The following is a 16,251-nucleotide window of genomic DNA, read 5'->3' on the forward strand; positions in this document are numbered from 1 at the left end:
TATTAAAAAACAAGAACACTTAGGTGCTCTTTTTCATAAAAATAATAAAACACATATGAAACTAAGTATTTTATTACCAGTACAAGACATAAAATAATTTTAAACGTTATTTGCAATAAACAAAACAATTTTATAAACATTCTATGCGCACCCTAAATATCACATGAATTTATAACAAAACAATATAACGTAGGTCCATTAATTTATTTTAAGACATTTTAATATTTAACAAGAAATAAGTTTCATTCTTATCTTTTCTTATAAAGAAATTATAAATTATTATTGTAATTATGTCTACTTAAAAGATTACATTTTTATGTGTTCTCGGTCTAATCTCCGAACCAGCCAAAAAACCAAAAGGATATAAATCAATCCTATTTATTTCCTATATGTCCCACCTTTTTTTAATATGCCATAATTTGTACCACTGTACATCTTTTATAAGGGGACGGTCATTTTCTTAGTTAAAGGCTTTCATCACAGCATAAGGAGCAACAGCTCTTTGTTATAGACAAACCTGCAAATGAAATACTTGTGTTGCATGCTCTCACTCCTACAAGGAGATATAAAACGTTACAAAAGTGAGAGTATCAAATTTGGTCAAGTTTAGTCATTCCAAACAAGGAATGTCTAAACTTGACCAATTTTGATCAAAAGCATGAGAACAGAATTGCTTTCGGGTGAAAGCGTAGGGTAGCTAAAGCAAAAAGCGTTGTGGGCCCGATTAAAATACATGATGCGCATAATGGCACAGGTTCGAAGCCCACCCAGGTCATGTACCAATGACTATTTTCAAAGTTATGCACATTAGTTTGAATACTAACCGATATTTTTACGGTGAGGGAAACATCACAAGGAAACCTACACATTCAGGCATTGGATGTGTAACCATGATCGATCCAATACGGGTAGGTTTACCTGCAAATGTTGCGGATGTCAGATGGGAGTCGGTTCGTGTAAAACCCTGACTCCAATCCAGGATGCATGATCTTAGCATACCCCGGGCTCCTCTCTAGGGAGGTGAAGATGCAACCGGGACTAAATTCAGGAGGAATAAGTAGGGGTAGGGTAGCTACGCCTTCGTCGGTACGGCTTTCCGTATCCGAACAAGTCTAGTAATGAATGTGAAAGTGTGTGTTTGTCGTTCCTTCGCATCAAAACCACAGAACCGATCTTCATGAAATTTTGTAATAGGATAGTGTGTATAAAAAACTTACGACATAGCGACGCGGGGCATATTGGTAAACTTGAAATACTGACTCTGTAATGCAAAATATATGATATTATATTACAACTGCATTCGATTATACGTTATATAATCTAGTACTAAGGCGCTAATATGATGTCTAAAAATAATTCAATTTGAATTATGCACAAAGTTTTATCGTTTACTGATACTGTTATAGATATAGAAAAACCTGCACATTAAGGCAACAGATATTTTAATATGATTGCAACTAGTCGATTTTCTCTGCTTTGAGGGCAGAGAAAAGAAGCTATTTATCTTAACATGGATAAGCTTTTGGGTACATATTTACAAACATACATATAGTCACGTCTACATCCCTTGCAGGGTAGACAGAGCCAACAGTCTTAAAAGGACGTTCAGCTTTACATACATACATATATAGTTCACATAAATAAATCCCTGCTTTCTATAAGTTTACACTTGTACATAACTGTTTTCGTCATATAGTATTCATGATGTTATTTACAGTAAACGAACAGACCTGCCCCCGTAGAATGGAGCGCGACGCTGTTTTTATCGCTTTTATCGTTTCTATCATTATAAAAATATCGCTGTTTCGTATTTTATAATGACGTGAAACGGGACAGCGATAGTTTTTCGCGAAATTAAAAGACATCGCGTGTGCTATGCTTCAGGGGCTGATTTACGCACTTATAACGACCTTGGAATCATCCCCTGGGAGCACGCTATCAAGACAGAGAGTACGGACAACAGCATGTCTAGTTACTCTAAACTGAACTCTATAGTCTCTATCTATAGGCTAGTTTGCATTGAATTTGCGTAACTTGGTATACTTTTGACTGTAGAATGATAATGATGGAAAAATAAATACCTAGTAGCGGAAGGACGTCCGAATCTCTGCGAACATTTCTGAAAATAAAAAGTGCTTCATTGCAATTTTTCCTCTTTTATTTTTGTAGTGGGCAACACTGATTCCAAACTTTTTTGTTCCTGGCGTGAAAACAACAATAATAATAAATAAAGGTATTTCTTTTTGGCAACTAAGGCTCATATTTTTAACAATTTTTTTTTTAACATACCTATATAGGTATATATGTTAGTTTAAAATAATTGTGTGTCAATAATGATGTACCTATTATGTTAATGGTACCTAATGATACAATTCAAGGTAACCATAAGTGCTGAATCCCTAAATGTACCTAAAACTATACTTTCTGGCCTAGTTGTTCCTTAACTTCTTTTTTATTAATATATCGGCCTAAATGTCTAATCAAACAAAGTCTTCTTCAACTTTCTTTCGTCAACTTCAGATTCTTCATATAGTGTATAGGTAATAGTGACAGGTTGTCACTATTTGAATCTCAATTTCATCACTAAGTCATACAGCTGAACCTGGCTGCCCTTTCAGTCTTTCCAAGACTATTGGCCCTGTCTACCCCGCAAGGGATATAGATAGACTATATGTATGTAGTATCTACCTACCCTGCGTGAGCCAAACATAAACTTACCGTAGGACAGGAGATTCCGACATCATTGTTTCCATTTTGATTTTTTCCAATCGTCATATAATCTTGAGACGTGGAAGAAGATTTTGTACAACCTGGGTTACAGCATCTTTTCCTTGCACTTCTTGTACCGTTCATCGGAGTTTCACTAACATTTGTTGGTAAACTGCTCTCATTTGATACAGCGCTCGCATCATTTCTGATATTACTTGCATAATTTCTAACAGTATTTGCTTCATTTCTGATAGAACTCATATCAGTTCTGTTAGAATCCATATCATTTGTGACAGAACCAATATCATTTTTTAAAGGTGCATAATTGTTTAATGGACCCACATCATTTTTGAAAGGATTTAGATCATTTCTGAGAGTACAAGAACCAAACGGTTTTTGATCAATATCAAACGTCGTGGCATTATTGCTGTAACCTGTGACATTGGGATCATTTATGTTCGTCCCTGAAGTCCCTGGAATTGTATGAGATTTTATAGGTCAAAAGTGTAGGTACCAAATAAACTAACAAATTTTATCCTCTTCATTGTTTTCCTATTATGGCATTAAAAGTATATAAGCAGTTTTCATTTTTCCTACGTTTCCATTAATCGTTCATACATAAAACATATACCAGGTATATATCCTTTATCAAGTGAAAGGTTATCTTATAGAAATAATATTCAGATAGTAACAGGTTGCTAGGATTTCGTCTAAAAATTACGTTCCGTATTGAATGCAAAATCAACAGACAACCTACAATACAAACCTCAATTTAAGAAATTCAATTAAGTGTGGTTTAAATAACGGGCAGTGGACATAATTTAACCAGGACTAGCAACCTTAGTATTACGATTGAAGGCTATGTATATGTATGTGAGAAAATCGATGCATATTCTTTATTGTTAGTTTACCTGTAACTTCTCGATGATTAACGCTTTTAAGTATGTATAACAAGATTCCAACAAGACTTCCAATGGCTACAGTAATTAAAACCAAGGATTTTTTAACAAAGTCTTGAAAATTCTCGAGGATTTCATCCATGTAACATTCTAGACTTTCGACAAGAGCTTCGTTGGTACACATTTTGTTAAAATGTGTAATATATGTACCTGAAGCAAAATAATTATAAGAAAGATTTTAAATTCAGTTATGGAGCTGCGAACAATAAGTAGGCTTTTTGCGCAGCTCCGTTTCAACAATAAAATTAAATTTTATTCACCATTACCGTAAGAAATAAACTAGATAAATGTAGCTTATAAAATGGTGGGTGGGTCATATAGCTCAGTCAGAGGGATGGTGCCGTAAAGTGCTGGCGAAGTATGGGACACAGAAAGCGAAACAAACTCTCTGCCCGATAAAGCCATGAGATGACTAACGTTAATGTTTTGGTGCAGTTGCATAGGACTGAAAAGACTGTGTTACATCAATGAAAGATGTATACAGAGAAATATAAAGAAGCTGCAAAAGAAGAAAACACAGTTACAAATGTAAAATTTGTATAGGTCTCACTATTTTGCATAGTAATATATTAAATTGTGAATAAAATAAACAAACTGAATTACACTCGATTAGCCAGTTCAACAGAAGAAGCGACTGTATGTGTATTGTGTATATTTATTACCAAGTAATTTTTTACTACACGAGAAATCCACATTACTATGGTATTAAGTCATCTGTCAACATTTCAAGACCAAAATCTTTAAACCTATTAAAAATGAATACGAAAGTTTTAAGATCTAAGGTCAAACAAGCAGATTAGGACACGGGTAACAATATAGTTTTAGACATACCAAACAATTCTTTTTACATTTTTGAAGTATTGGGGAAATTTTTTGTACACAAAAACGGGGCGCATAGTATGTTTTTGGTGGTTTGTTAAAATTTATTCACTTAGCACATAATAATTATGACGCCAAAATATAGTGTCACACTTTACTTCTGTCAGTCTCTTAGAGTAAGTATCTACGTAATTATAATTGTCAGTCTTCTTTAGTTGACATCTGAATAACAGATGATAAATATTTCACAGCCAAAAAGTTCAGTAGTTTAAAGAATAAAACAAAAAATATTATAATGAAGAGAAGTTAAGAAAATCTTAATTAATAAAATGTGAAAGTCTGTTTGTTTGTTGTCTTTTTAGTTTAGTTTATAAGTTTTATACTATTCTAAATTCTTTGGTCACCAGCAACATCCGTCGTCACCATACAGTAAGAAATATTAAATAGTATTGCCTCCCTACTAGGGTCACTTGGCGACGCTGGGATCCTGGGCAGGCAGAGGGCATCGTGGTAAAATGCCTGCGATCCCATGATGCCCTCAAAATGGCTAGAAGGCGCACGGGGGGTTTTAGTGGGTAGGCTGGTACATTAGGTGCCAGGAGCCTTGCCGTTTCTTATGCAAAAATATACAGATTTCTTATAGTCTAATCAAAAAAATATTAATGTACACAACAATAAATTATTGTTTATTTTAAACAATAATGGACAAATTATTGTGATGAGTTTTAATTAATATATGTAGAAATTGCAGAACCTTAATTCTTACCTCATTTTCAGTAAAATTGGAATCCTTTATTAAGGAAATGTTGATAAATTGTTTTGTGTTATGAAAGGCTAGGAGTCAGAGACACGATGAAACCACACAATGAATTTGCTTGTTTTAGTAATAATTGAGAAAAATAGGAATCCTTGTAACTAAAATCTTCAAAGAGTCGTCTTAAATGTAAGCATTAGGCGGTAAAAAACTGTTCAAGGCCAAATTTTACTCGAAATAACCTTGTAGATGGTAAATAACACGCCAGTTACAAAAGAGTTACTATAAATACTTAAATAGCCATTTCTTTAAAAACTCGTACTTACCTGCACATCAACAAAACGAAAATGTTTCTAAATACGGCATTCCACGTGTAGGTATTAACCTACCAACCGTGGCTAGACAACCTATTCAGGAATTTTGACGTTTTTTCTGTAAATTTGTCCAATAGCTTCGATCTTCAAGAAATTTTATATTATTATGTAAAGTGTGGAATACAGAAATGAAAATTTCATGTGGGTGAAGCCGAGCGTGAAAGCAAGTTTCAAATATTCTTTCATTTTCATTATTTTCTCATAAGATAATTATAGCTATATAGTATATATCCGAAAATAGATTTTTGTAAAATATTGGCCAAGTTTAATAGTAAAATAAATCAAAAAGCGGTCCCGCAATCCATCATGGCGATGGAGTAACGTGACCAGCCGCCAGAGTATCGCCGATTTATTAAGGATTATGGAAAACTGACGATCGGATTGGAGATAGATCCAACGGAAAAAGATTATTGGAATTCGCTGCAAAAGTTTAGCGACGGTAGTGCCGTGTGGTTCCCGGACGAAGAGGGAAGAATACGATCACTCCCATCTCATCCCAATATATAATGTGTTGTATAAATAATATGTTAAACGCGACTGAAGCAATAAGCACATTCATCTAGTTCAGCTTTTACCCATTATAAATCCAATATGGATTAGGTTGCCCTATAAAGGTTGCGGAGGTCAGACAAAATTCGCTTAATATAAAGACCTACATACATACATACACACATTTGGTCACGTTCTATATCCCTTGCGGGGTAGACAGAGCCTTGAGAAGACTGAATGGCCACATTCAGCTATTTGGCTTAACGATAGAATTGAGATACAACTAGTGACAGGTTGCTAGCCCATCGCCTAAAAAGAATCCCAAGTTTGTAAGCCCATCCCTTAGTCGCCTTTTACGACATCCATGGGAAAGAGAGTCCTATTCTTTTTTGTATTGGTGCCGGGAACCACACGGCACTCTATAAAGACCTGACTTACTCAATCCAGGATTATAATCAAAAGGTGCATCCCGGCTTCTTTGAGAGATAAGGAACGAAACTGGGATACTCATAATGCCGGGAATGAATAATCTTTACCTAATCACAATTGATAAAATGGATAAATCTGTATGTAGGTATGCGCTAATATCGGAAAGTTTAGAACGGATTATTTTCCTGTTTGAAATGTTGGAAAGAGGTTTTTCTGAAGGTTTATATCTATAAATACCTACCTACTAGTAATAATACAAGTATCTGTGAGTGTTTATTTAGAGCGTCTGTAATGGCACCCGAATAAAAAGCGCAATATATGTACAATATGTACAAAAAAAAAAAGATTTAATTCAGAAACGCATCATTGATATTCATTATAGCATTATACCAATAAGGGGTGTTACGAGTATATTATACCTATCAGTTTGGTTGCTTATCGATGCTCTCACTGTGAGGGAACGTCTTGCGGACATGCGCATTTAGACAACAAGATGGCCTGGATTGGACAACTGAACCATTATCTAACTGTAAGGTTCTCCTACAAAGGATGAGGAGATCAGATGGGAGTCGCTTCGATTACAAAGCCGACTTACCCTAACCAGGACAGTGTTCCTTAGAAGGCCTATGGCTTTCCTCTAGAAAGGTTAATTTGACCCGTGACTCAAGAGAGGAGAATAATGACATATCTACGTACATAAATCACGTCATTATTCCTTACGGGGTAAGCAATGCAAAAATTCTCAAAAGTGCGACCACGGTCACCTGCATTTTTGCCAAAAACTTTACAAGCCTTTTCCTTACTCCATTTTTACAATCTGCGCGGAAAGAGAAGCGGCTGACAAAGAAAAGTTTTAGTTAATGTATAAAAAAATTAAGATCAACATCGTCAAATCAAATCTCAAACAAAACTTAAGTATGTAGGTACCCAATTATGTACCTTCCCTTATTATTAAAATGATTATTAAAATCTAATTTCATACTTACACTCTTTGCCTTATAATCTTTACACCAGCAAAAAATACTTGATAAGGAAATGCCTAGTGACTCGTGCAGTATCTTTATGCAAAAAACATATCAAATTCCGGTCAGTCGTTCCAACTGGACGTCAATAGATATAAGACATTCAACTTTTCATTGTTTAAAAAGCAGATCGTATGGTCTCAATGCTAAAGTAGATAAACAATTATTTTTTTATCATTTTATATTAATTTAATGATAAAATATTAATAACTATAGTAGGTATCATTTCTTATTATAATTAAACATTGACACATGCACAGGTTAGTTAGTACATCTCGGTACTTTTAACAAAATTTTGGCGAGTCCCACCATTTCCTAAAATCTTCGATTACAGATTTCCTTCTGAATTTCTCTTCGTCATTCAGCAACTTGCAGAATGCGCAGTAATCATCAGTTTCTTCGCTCTCACCTCTACTGTGGTAAGAATAATGATTTTTCCATTTGAAATAATCCGCGTATTTTTTGGGATTATTTATCAAATAATTCATTTCTTTTGCGAGCTTTTCCGGACCAAGCGTCAGTGCATTCAGATATATTCCGTCAGGCATGAATCTGGAATAGAAACATAATGATTTAGGTAGACGAATTTTATGAATGAATTTTAATGGCATTCTCCCAGGGATGTCGTATAAGGCGACTAAGGAAAGGCTAATAAACTTGGGATTCTTCATATAGGCGATGGACTAGAAATTCATTCATTCATGTAATCACGTCTTTATCTGATGCGGGGTAGACAGAGCCAGCAGTTGTGATAGACTGACAGGCTGGACTAGCTGTCCTACCTGTCACTATTTAAATCTTCATTCCATCATTAAGCTTCTCGTATATAGCTGAACGTGAACTTTCAGCCTATGACTGTTGGCTCTGTCTACCTCGCAAGGGATGTAGATGTGATTAAATGTCTGGTCCATTAGCGATGACTGCAAGGATCTATAATGCCCTACCTGACTGCATAAGAAAATAAGAAAATGTAAACTTGCTCGTATTTATTAAAAACTTAAAGCTACTTTTGACCGATAAATGCTACTATACACTGGACGAGTTTATAAATGCTACTATACACTGGACGAGTTTATTTATATTGTCATATTCAACATAATAGCCGACATAAACCTGCCTGCCGTTCCATATTATTTAAAAATTGCAATGCCCAACAGGGTTCATATTGTACCTATTTATAAGCAGTTAGTAATTCAACTGATGTACTTTATGACATGCAATAAAGATTTTGAATTTGAATGTAGATATGTATGTATAAACAACGAAATATTAATCAGTTGTCAGTCTGTTTTAGTTAAAATCACAGAAATCGCAAAAAAGTCCTTTCTGTATTTTTTCTATTTTTGTATCTATAATTAACTGAAGACGCACATTTTAGGATATTTATGTGAATATTGTGGAGAATTTTCTGTAGAGTACCTACATATATTAAAAAAATGATTGCTACCAAAAATCAATAATACTTAGATAAAAAATTATTTCCTTGTTATGTCGCATTTCACCTTGATTATTATTCTACTTACAATTGTTATCTGCATAGTTTAAAACACTCGCAAGTATCACAGTGATAAGATAATTATCATTCACATTTCTCAGTTAACGTACCGTGTGTAATTAGCCTTTCCATAGACGATTGGAACAGCATCATTTTGCAATGCATGCAACAACTTTTCAGTAACATAGTCTTCACTGAACGAATTCTCGAAAGACAAATAAAAGTAATAGTCTTTCTTGATCATATCCAAACACAATTGTCTATTTTGGCGTGGGCAGGTTAGATTACCACATTTTCCATAAATATCAATTTTCAGTCTGTATTTATTCAGTTTCATTTGAAGCTTTTCAACGAATTTCTCTCGATGACTATAAGCGGGACAGTTGGAAGCAAACCAGGCAGCCGCTTTAGTTTTTGATTTTAAACTATCCTTGAAGTCTTCACTCACTGGTCTCATATCATTTAATTTCATCCAATGCATTATCTTATTAGGTCCAATGACATTGCCATTTTCATTCCGAATAGCGATGTACTCCCATCTACAATTCGAGTCCAGTCTGTAACTCCATGTCCAGTTGAAGTAATCATTGAATCTGTCAGAACAAACCGGGTAATAATGAGAAGATTCGACGCTAGAAAACACGTATTTCTGTTCGGGTGATCTGTACCACGGCAACTGCAGTGACGAATAATGTCTCACTTCAGACATAGCAAAAACTATTGCGTGAAATTTTGTATAATCACAGAAATAATCTCTGTCTGCAGTCACATAACAATTAGTGTATGAACAGTTCCGTCCGATGAATCCACTGCGTCCGGGACCGATGAACACGAACGGTTCTGTTTTTGGCGAAGTCCACAGCAAAACATATTTGTAGTCCGGATTTGGTTGTACGCATACATTATCTGCATCGGCACTTAGTAAATATTTCTCAATGAAAAGGAGAACTGATAGTAAGAGAACAACTGCGATTATTTTAGCGCACTTTTGGATATATATTTTACGGTTCATTGTTTGATGTGTGAGCCCGAGACAAAAACGCGTTGTTCTGCCGGCTTTGGTGGGCTGCTCTTCTGGGTATGTTCGTGACGCACGCGGCACAAGGTCGCTGGCGCGCCAGAAACGTAGGGTTTGCACGATATCCCATCGACGCGTGATCCAATTACTCTGCATGCTTAGTGTGGGGTAGGTGACAATTTTACATTACCCACTCATGCTTTCGTAATAACTAAAGCAAGTGTGTAAGCTGCTTTTCTCCCCACGCGGATTATAATAGTTTATCAAGCAAATCACATAAAATTGAAATTCTCTGTAAAGCTAGGAACACGCCCCTTTTGGAATCTCAATTCCATCAATAAACCATACAGCTAGTCTACTTGTGTAATTATATTTTCTCTGTCTACCCTTTAGGATATAAAGTCGTGATATAGTATCATATTTAAGGGTAATTACTACATATTTATAGATATATTTTTTTAAATTTTATCTGTATAAATACGAAAACAGCTCCCTGGAGCTAGTCGTAGTTGTTTTCTCCCTAAGGTTTGGCCCGGGGTTGCCTAATTGATGCAGATTTCCCCTAAATTATTTCCCCAATTATTTAACTGTGCACTTATAAAAAAAAACTGAGTTATTGAATCCGTACTGTTAAGAGCTTATGCACACAGTAACGCACTCGAAACATAGATAGCACACTTTGATTACACTTTACGATTAAACGAAAATTAAAAAAAATTAAGTTAAGGGAACAACCAAAAAAAAATTACCTAAACCGAGTGAAAATTGTTTGAAATCAACCCTTAGATTTTATCACTAAGCTTAACAAGTTAACGTAACTTCACTGCGTTCTAAGTTCAAAATACGTAAGTACACCAATGGCCAACACGCAGAGCCGGCCTTACTAATAGTGTGAGATTACCCTGCACAAGGGCACAACCATTAGAGGCGCCCAGGCCATTCATTTGCTTACCACTCTTCTTTTTTATATTATATTTTTTATTAATCAAAGAAATTAAAGAGTTATCACTTTTCCGTGCCGTGTGGTTTCCCGCACCAATCATAAAAAAATAGGACCACCCCCTCTCATTCCTATAGATGTCGTAAAAGGCGACTAAGAGATTGGGACTAGTTATGCAAGTACCGCCTCTGATGTTCAGGAGACGCGACGCTATGCAATCTGACGGCATTGCGACACATTAAAGGGCGCCAGAAGTGTATTGCCCACGGATACTAGTTGAGCTAGCTTCGTCTTGACCGATACTGGAGTCGCAACGCAATGCCTTCCCCTTGGGCGCCGTTGTGGCGCCATCGGCCTCCCCACTACACCCCGTACGTTCCCGTTGGTGGAAATCGATGAAAAGCACGCGATTCTTTTTTTTTAATTGCGGATTTTCCTTTTTTTTTTAATTATTTTTTTTTCTTTCACAAGTTTTTGTCTTTTATAGGTTCACACCTATTAGGTAAAATTGGGACCCTACTACTAAGCTACCGCTGTCTATCCAACTATCACCAGACTGTATCTTATAAACCGTGATAGCCTTAAACTTAAAGTTTTTTTCTGTTTGGTCAGCTGGTTGACTGGTAGAGTGTCAGTGGCTAGAGAGACCAAACGGCATTAAGTCCGCCTTTTGTACATTTTTGTTTTTGTGCAATAAAGTATTAAATAAGTAAATAAATAAATAGGCAGAAAACATGTTTTTTTTTGCTCAATATTAATAACGGTCACAGGTAAGATTTAGCTTAGATGCTTAAAAATTTCGCAGAATAATAGTTTTTTGGTAACTTTCAAAAGATAAGTATAATTAAATAATTGAATATATTTAATAATTAGTTTTGAATTAAGAAATTTTTCTGATGAAGAAAATTCTAATATTATTTTATTTTATGTCATTACATTACATTATATTAAAAGTTAAATGTTACATATGTTTTAAACTACAACATACCTTGTGTAGTTAGCGTAACCATATACAACTGGAACAGCATTATTTTTAAGTGCGTGTAACAACTTTTCAGTAACATAGTCCGTGCTCATGGAGTTTTCAAAGGACAAATAAAAATAATAGTCCGTTTTGATCATGTTGAAACACTCCTCATTTCCTTTGGCACAGGACAAGTTGCCACACAGACCGTAAATGTCAATAGTATAATTGTAAGCAGTTAGTTCAATTTGAAGATCTTGAACAAATAATTCACGCTGACTTCTAGATACACAATTTGATGCAAACCAGGCAACTGCTTTGGTTTTACTCAGTAAGTCTTTCTTTAGCTCATCACTAACAGGAGTCATTTCTTCCACTTTCAGCCAATGCATAATTTCGTTTGGCCCAATTAAATCACCGTTTATATTTCGAATAGCGATGTACTCCAATCTACAGTCAGAATCTAATCGATATGTCCATGTCCAGTTGAAGTAACCATTAAATCTATCAGAACAAATTGCGTAATAATGTGAAGATTCGGCACTTGCCATCACATACTTCTGATCAAGAGATCTGTGGGGTGGCAATTGTGAATTCGAATATGCTATCAATTCGGTCATAGCGAAAACTACTGCGTGGAATTTGCTATGATCACCAAAGTGGTGTCTGGCCGGTGTAACGTAGCAATTAGTAAATGTACAGTTCCTTGATATAAATCCTTTCCGGCCAATATCTATAAATTTGAAGGGCTCCGTATCCGGTGAAGTCCACAGTAAAATTTGTTTCATATCTAAAAGTGGTTTATACTCTTTGTCAATGTAGAAGGTCTTGCGAAAAATTAACATCGCTAACAAAGGAGCAAATATAACAATTGTTAAAATTTTTTGTTTTGCTTTGTATTTCATTGTAAACCATGTGATAGTCTTTAGTCATAATAAAAACATGAAGATTGCGATTGTTTATATAAGTAATTGCTGATAGTTAAACACGTTAATTTTGAAAGTGAGGTTGTAACAACGAATCTCACGAAAGTAAAGGAGGTTCTGATATATTCCTTATGTACACTGAAATAAAAGTAATTTGTCTATAAGGACTTTGACTTTTATATTTCAAAAAATAAATATTGCCAAAGAAATAATAATAAATAGCATTGTATAGCATAGCATTTAAGTACTGAGTACCTCTAAAGCTTAATAAGAAAGCTTACATGAAAAGATTGATAAGTACCGTTCAAATGGTCACCTTCAAGCTATCGTATATCAAAAAAGCACTCCCACATCATGATAATCTTAAAATGTTCTTTAAATTGCTAGGTTTCTCTTCGTTACCCCTATATTAAACTAGCTTCGCTTTATACCTCACTAGCGGCTTCGCACGGGTGCAAAATTCGGAAAAAATTATACATAAAAACCTTCCTCTTGGATCACTCTACCTGTTACAAAAAACCGCATCAAAATCCGTTGCGTAATTTTAAAGATTTAAGCATACAGCCAAACAGACTAAAATAGCGACTTTGTTTTATACTATGTAGTGATTTGATAGAACCTATATATTATTTTTTCATTAATTATTTTTTTTTTCATATAATAAGATTGTAACTGTGTATTGAAACTGTAATTTTGTACATTAGATTTTTTTTCTTTTTTCACTCAATTATTTTTAATATACATAATTATGTACCTATAAAATAAACTACACTTACGTAGTTGTTGCTTCAAGTATACAAATAGGGATTTATAGGCAACATAATAACAATTCTCATTAACAGCGGTAATTATCCGTAAAATAAGAGACATAAAAAATCACAAAACAAACGACTTACGAAATTACAAGTACTAAAGAGTTTTATGTCTATGGAAGCGTCGAAAAAAAGATTTATTTATTTTTACTTATATAACCTACCTACTGCTTTCGCCCGCGTTATAATTGCCATAATGTCCATACCATATGTCCTTCTATGCTCTATAGAGTACGGCACACTACTTATATGTATTCAAAATTTCATAGAGATCTTTTCATTGGTTTAGACGTGTAAGACGGATAAACAAACATACTTTCACATTCATAACATTAGTATGGATTTTATTTTTTATATAGATACCATGACGTCACAGGCAAGTTGTTTGTGATTATTCCTGAATATAAAATCCTTTTTTATCACTTTCGCTACAAAAATCAGGCGAATCCCACCATTTCCGAAAATTTTTGACAACCGATTTCTCTTTGAACTTCTTTTCATTGTTCAGCAACTTACAAAATGCGCAATAATCATCAGTGTCTTTACTCTCACTACGGCTGTGATAAGAATAATGGTTCTTCCATTTGAAATATTTCGCATATCTCTTTCTACTTCTTATAAAATTGTCCATTTTCTTCGCAAGAGCTTTAACACCCAATTTTATTGCATTTAAATAAATTCCATCTGGCATGAACCTAAAAAGAAAATTTAGTATTTAGGATAATTCAATTTTTTTAAGTCAATTTGTTAAGCTGACACTTAGAATTTTGTGTACACACACCTTGTATAATTTGCTCCTCCATACACAATCGGTATAGCATTATTTTGGAGTGCGTGTAATAATTTTTCGGTAACATAGTCTTTACTAAAAGAGTTCTCAAAAGATAGATAAAAGTAATACGTCGTTCTAATCATTTTCATGCACGAAAAATCCCTCTTGCTACACGACAAGTTGCCACAGTCACCATACACATCAATTGTATGATTGTATATAGCTAATTCCTTTGCAAGTTTCTTAGCAAATATTTCACGACCACTTTGTGTTACGCAGTTGGAGACGAACCAAGCAGCCGCTCTAGATTTTGAAAGCAAACTGTTTTTCAGTTCCTCACTATTTGGACTCATATCTCTCACTTTCATCCAATGCATCGTCTTCTTCGGACCAATGACTTTTCCATGTTCATCTCGGATAGCAATATACTCCAACCTGCAATCGGAGTCTAGTCTAAAAGTCCAAGTCCAGTTGAAATAATCATTAAATCTGTTCGAACAAACTGGATAATTGTGGGATGATTCAAAACTGGAAGCTACAAATTTTTGATAAGGTGTTCTGAATCGTGGCAATTCTTCAGCGGAGTAATGGATAGCTTCTCTCATAGTGATAATGATCGTATGGAATTTTTGATAATCGTTTATATAACGTCTCCAAGAGACAAAACAATTAGTGTACTTGCAGTTTCTATCGATGAATACTTTTTGTCCCGGACCGTTTGGCGATTTGAACATAAAATAAAATGGCGACGTCTTTGGCGAAGTCCAAACCAAAACATGTTTTTCATTATAAATATTAGGTTTTAAATATCTTTTCATATATTTATTATAGTCCGTGTTATACGTGAATGCAATAATTAACATTTGTGTAAGACATACACATGCAATTATTTTCAGAAATTTTGGTTTAATTCTATACTTCATTGTTAAATTATTTTTGATTAAGCATTAAATATGCAATTCGATTGCCTACTGCCTTATACAAAAATAAATTGCATTTTTATTACTACCCATGAGCCGGACAATTAATTATGTTAATCACAAAGTTAACGTTCTCCGTTTTAGTAAATACTTGAATCAAAAATTGTTGCATACATTTTCTCACAGATTTTCTATATTGACATCACAGTTAAGTATAGACCACAGTGCTCGTTAGTATCATTATTGCATCTGTTGCAAACAATTTTAAATATGGACATTGAAGTCACATCTAAAATAATGATAATAAAGAACCAACAACAGCAATGACCATGATCTTGGAGTCGAAAAGTCAGGTAATTACAAGGATTATTACTATAGAATGATGAGGATGCAACTGCGACCAACCCCATATAGGTTAATGCTGAGTCTGAATAATAAAACAGTTTGTTTACGTAAATGTTACGTACAAACCTTCATGGTTTCTATTTAGAAAAGCACGTATTAAAACTCAAGATACCAGGTTTTTGGTACAATCGTCTAAAGTTAGATGGCGCAAAAGAGTATTTTATCAAGATACAGCAATCCTAATATGGATATACTAGCTTATACCGGCAGCTTTACCCGCGCCAATTTAGCGCCATCTACTCGTGCGAATTTAGATGATTTATTACACGTTAAAGAATACACGTTTTTCGCAAATCCTCTTAATTATAATATGTATATTCGTGATATTTTAACAAGATGGTTTCAGTAAATAACGCGTGAAGAGAAAACCAACAAATAAACTTACTTTTGCATATATTTTAGTTCGAATATATTATATTAAAAGCACATATTCTCACCTTCTTG

At 34.5% G+C, this 16,251-nt stretch overlaps 4 protein-coding genes across 5 annotated transcripts; all 4 read right to left on the bottom strand.

Annotated features, from left to right (window-relative positions):
* Window positions 1-152: 152 nt before the first annotated feature.
* Window positions 153-7,694, bottom strand: LOC132902306 (uncharacterized). Of its 2 annotated transcripts, none has more exons than XM_060946852.1 (6): window positions 7,520-7,694; window positions 3,621-3,818; window positions 2,719-3,182; window positions 2,082-2,119; window positions 1,218-1,261; window positions 153-517 (listed from the first exon to the last, which is right to left on the bottom strand). In XM_060946852.1, the coding sequence occupies exons 2-6, from the start codon at window positions 3,790-3,792 to the stop codon at window positions 465-467; spliced, it is 771 nt and encodes a 256-aa protein (XP_060802835.1). In that variant the 5' UTR covers window positions 3,793-3,818; window positions 7,520-7,694; the 3' UTR covers window positions 153-464. The 2 variants fall into 2 exon arrangements, with proteins under 2 accessions (XP_060802835.1, XP_060802836.1); XM_060946853.1 differs by lacking the exon at window positions 7,520-7,694 and adding an exon at window positions 4,500-4,981.
* A 51-nt stretch (window positions 7,695-7,745) lies between these two features.
* Window positions 7,746-10,111, bottom strand: LOC106142433 (alpha-(1,3)-fucosyltransferase C). Its single transcript, XM_013344180.2, has 2 exons — window positions 9,161-10,111; window positions 7,746-8,107 (listed from the first exon to the last, which is right to left on the bottom strand). The coding sequence occupies exons 1-2, from the start codon at window positions 10,060-10,062 to the stop codon at window positions 7,840-7,842; spliced, it is 1,170 nt and encodes a 389-aa protein (XP_013199634.1). The 5' UTR covers window positions 10,063-10,111; the 3' UTR covers window positions 7,746-7,839.
* A 1,869-nt stretch (window positions 10,112-11,980) lies between these two features.
* LOC106141053 (alpha-(1,3)-fucosyltransferase C-like) lies at window positions 11,981-12,817 on the bottom strand. The gene has a single exon (XM_013342711.1). The coding sequence runs from the start codon at window positions 12,815-12,817 to the stop codon at window positions 11,981-11,983; it is 837 nt and encodes a 278-aa protein (XP_013198165.1).
* Window positions 12,818-14,101: 1,284 nt separating this feature from the next.
* Window positions 14,102-15,216, bottom strand: LOC106141064 (alpha-(1,3)-fucosyltransferase C-like). The gene is made up of 2 exons (XM_013342721.2): window positions 14,492-15,216; window positions 14,102-14,405 (listed from the first exon to the last, which is right to left on the bottom strand). The coding sequence occupies exons 1-2, from the start codon at window positions 15,214-15,216 to the stop codon at window positions 14,102-14,104; spliced, it is 1,029 nt and encodes a 342-aa protein (XP_013198175.2).
* Between the last annotated feature and the right edge of the window lie 1,035 nt (window positions 15,217-16,251).

The sequence above is a fragment of the Amyelois transitella genome, chromosome 12 (genome assembly GCF_032362555.1).
Source record: "Amyelois transitella isolate CPQ chromosome 12, ilAmyTran1.1, whole genome shotgun sequence".
NCBI lineage: Eukaryota > Metazoa > Arthropoda > Insecta > Lepidoptera > Pyralidae > Amyelois > Amyelois transitella.

Coding starts and splice junctions, on each gene's coding strand:
- LOC106142433 (XM_013344180.2), bottom strand. CDS start 10,062: ATGAACCGTAAAATATATATCCAAAAGTGCGCTAAAATAATCGCAGTT. Junction 8,108..9,160: donor GGAAAGGCTAATTACACACG/GTACGTTAACTG, acceptor TTTCTATTCCAG/ATTCATGCCTGACGGAATAT.
- LOC106141064 (XM_013342721.2), bottom strand. CDS start 15,216: ATGTTCAAATCGCCAAACGGTCCGGGACAAAAAGTATTCATCGATAGA. Junction 14,406..14,491: donor GGAGGAGCAAATTATACAAG/GTGTGTGTACAC, acceptor TTTTCTTTTTAG/GTTCATGCCAGATGGAATTT.
- LOC106141053 (XM_013342711.1), bottom strand. CDS start 12,817: ATGTTAATTTTTCGCAAGACCTTCTACATTGACAAAGAGTATAAACCA.
- LOC132902306 (XM_060946852.1), bottom strand. CDS start 3,792: ATGTGTACCAACGAAGCTCTTGTCGAAAGTCTAGAATGTTACATGGAT. Junction 3,183..3,620: donor TAATCATCGAGAAGTTACAG/GTAAACTAACAA, acceptor ATACAATTCCAG/GGACTTCAGGGACGAACATA. Junction 518..1,217: donor ATGCCCCGCGTCGCTATGTC/GTAAGTTTTTTA, acceptor TTTCATTTGCAG/GTTTGTCTATAACAAAGAGC.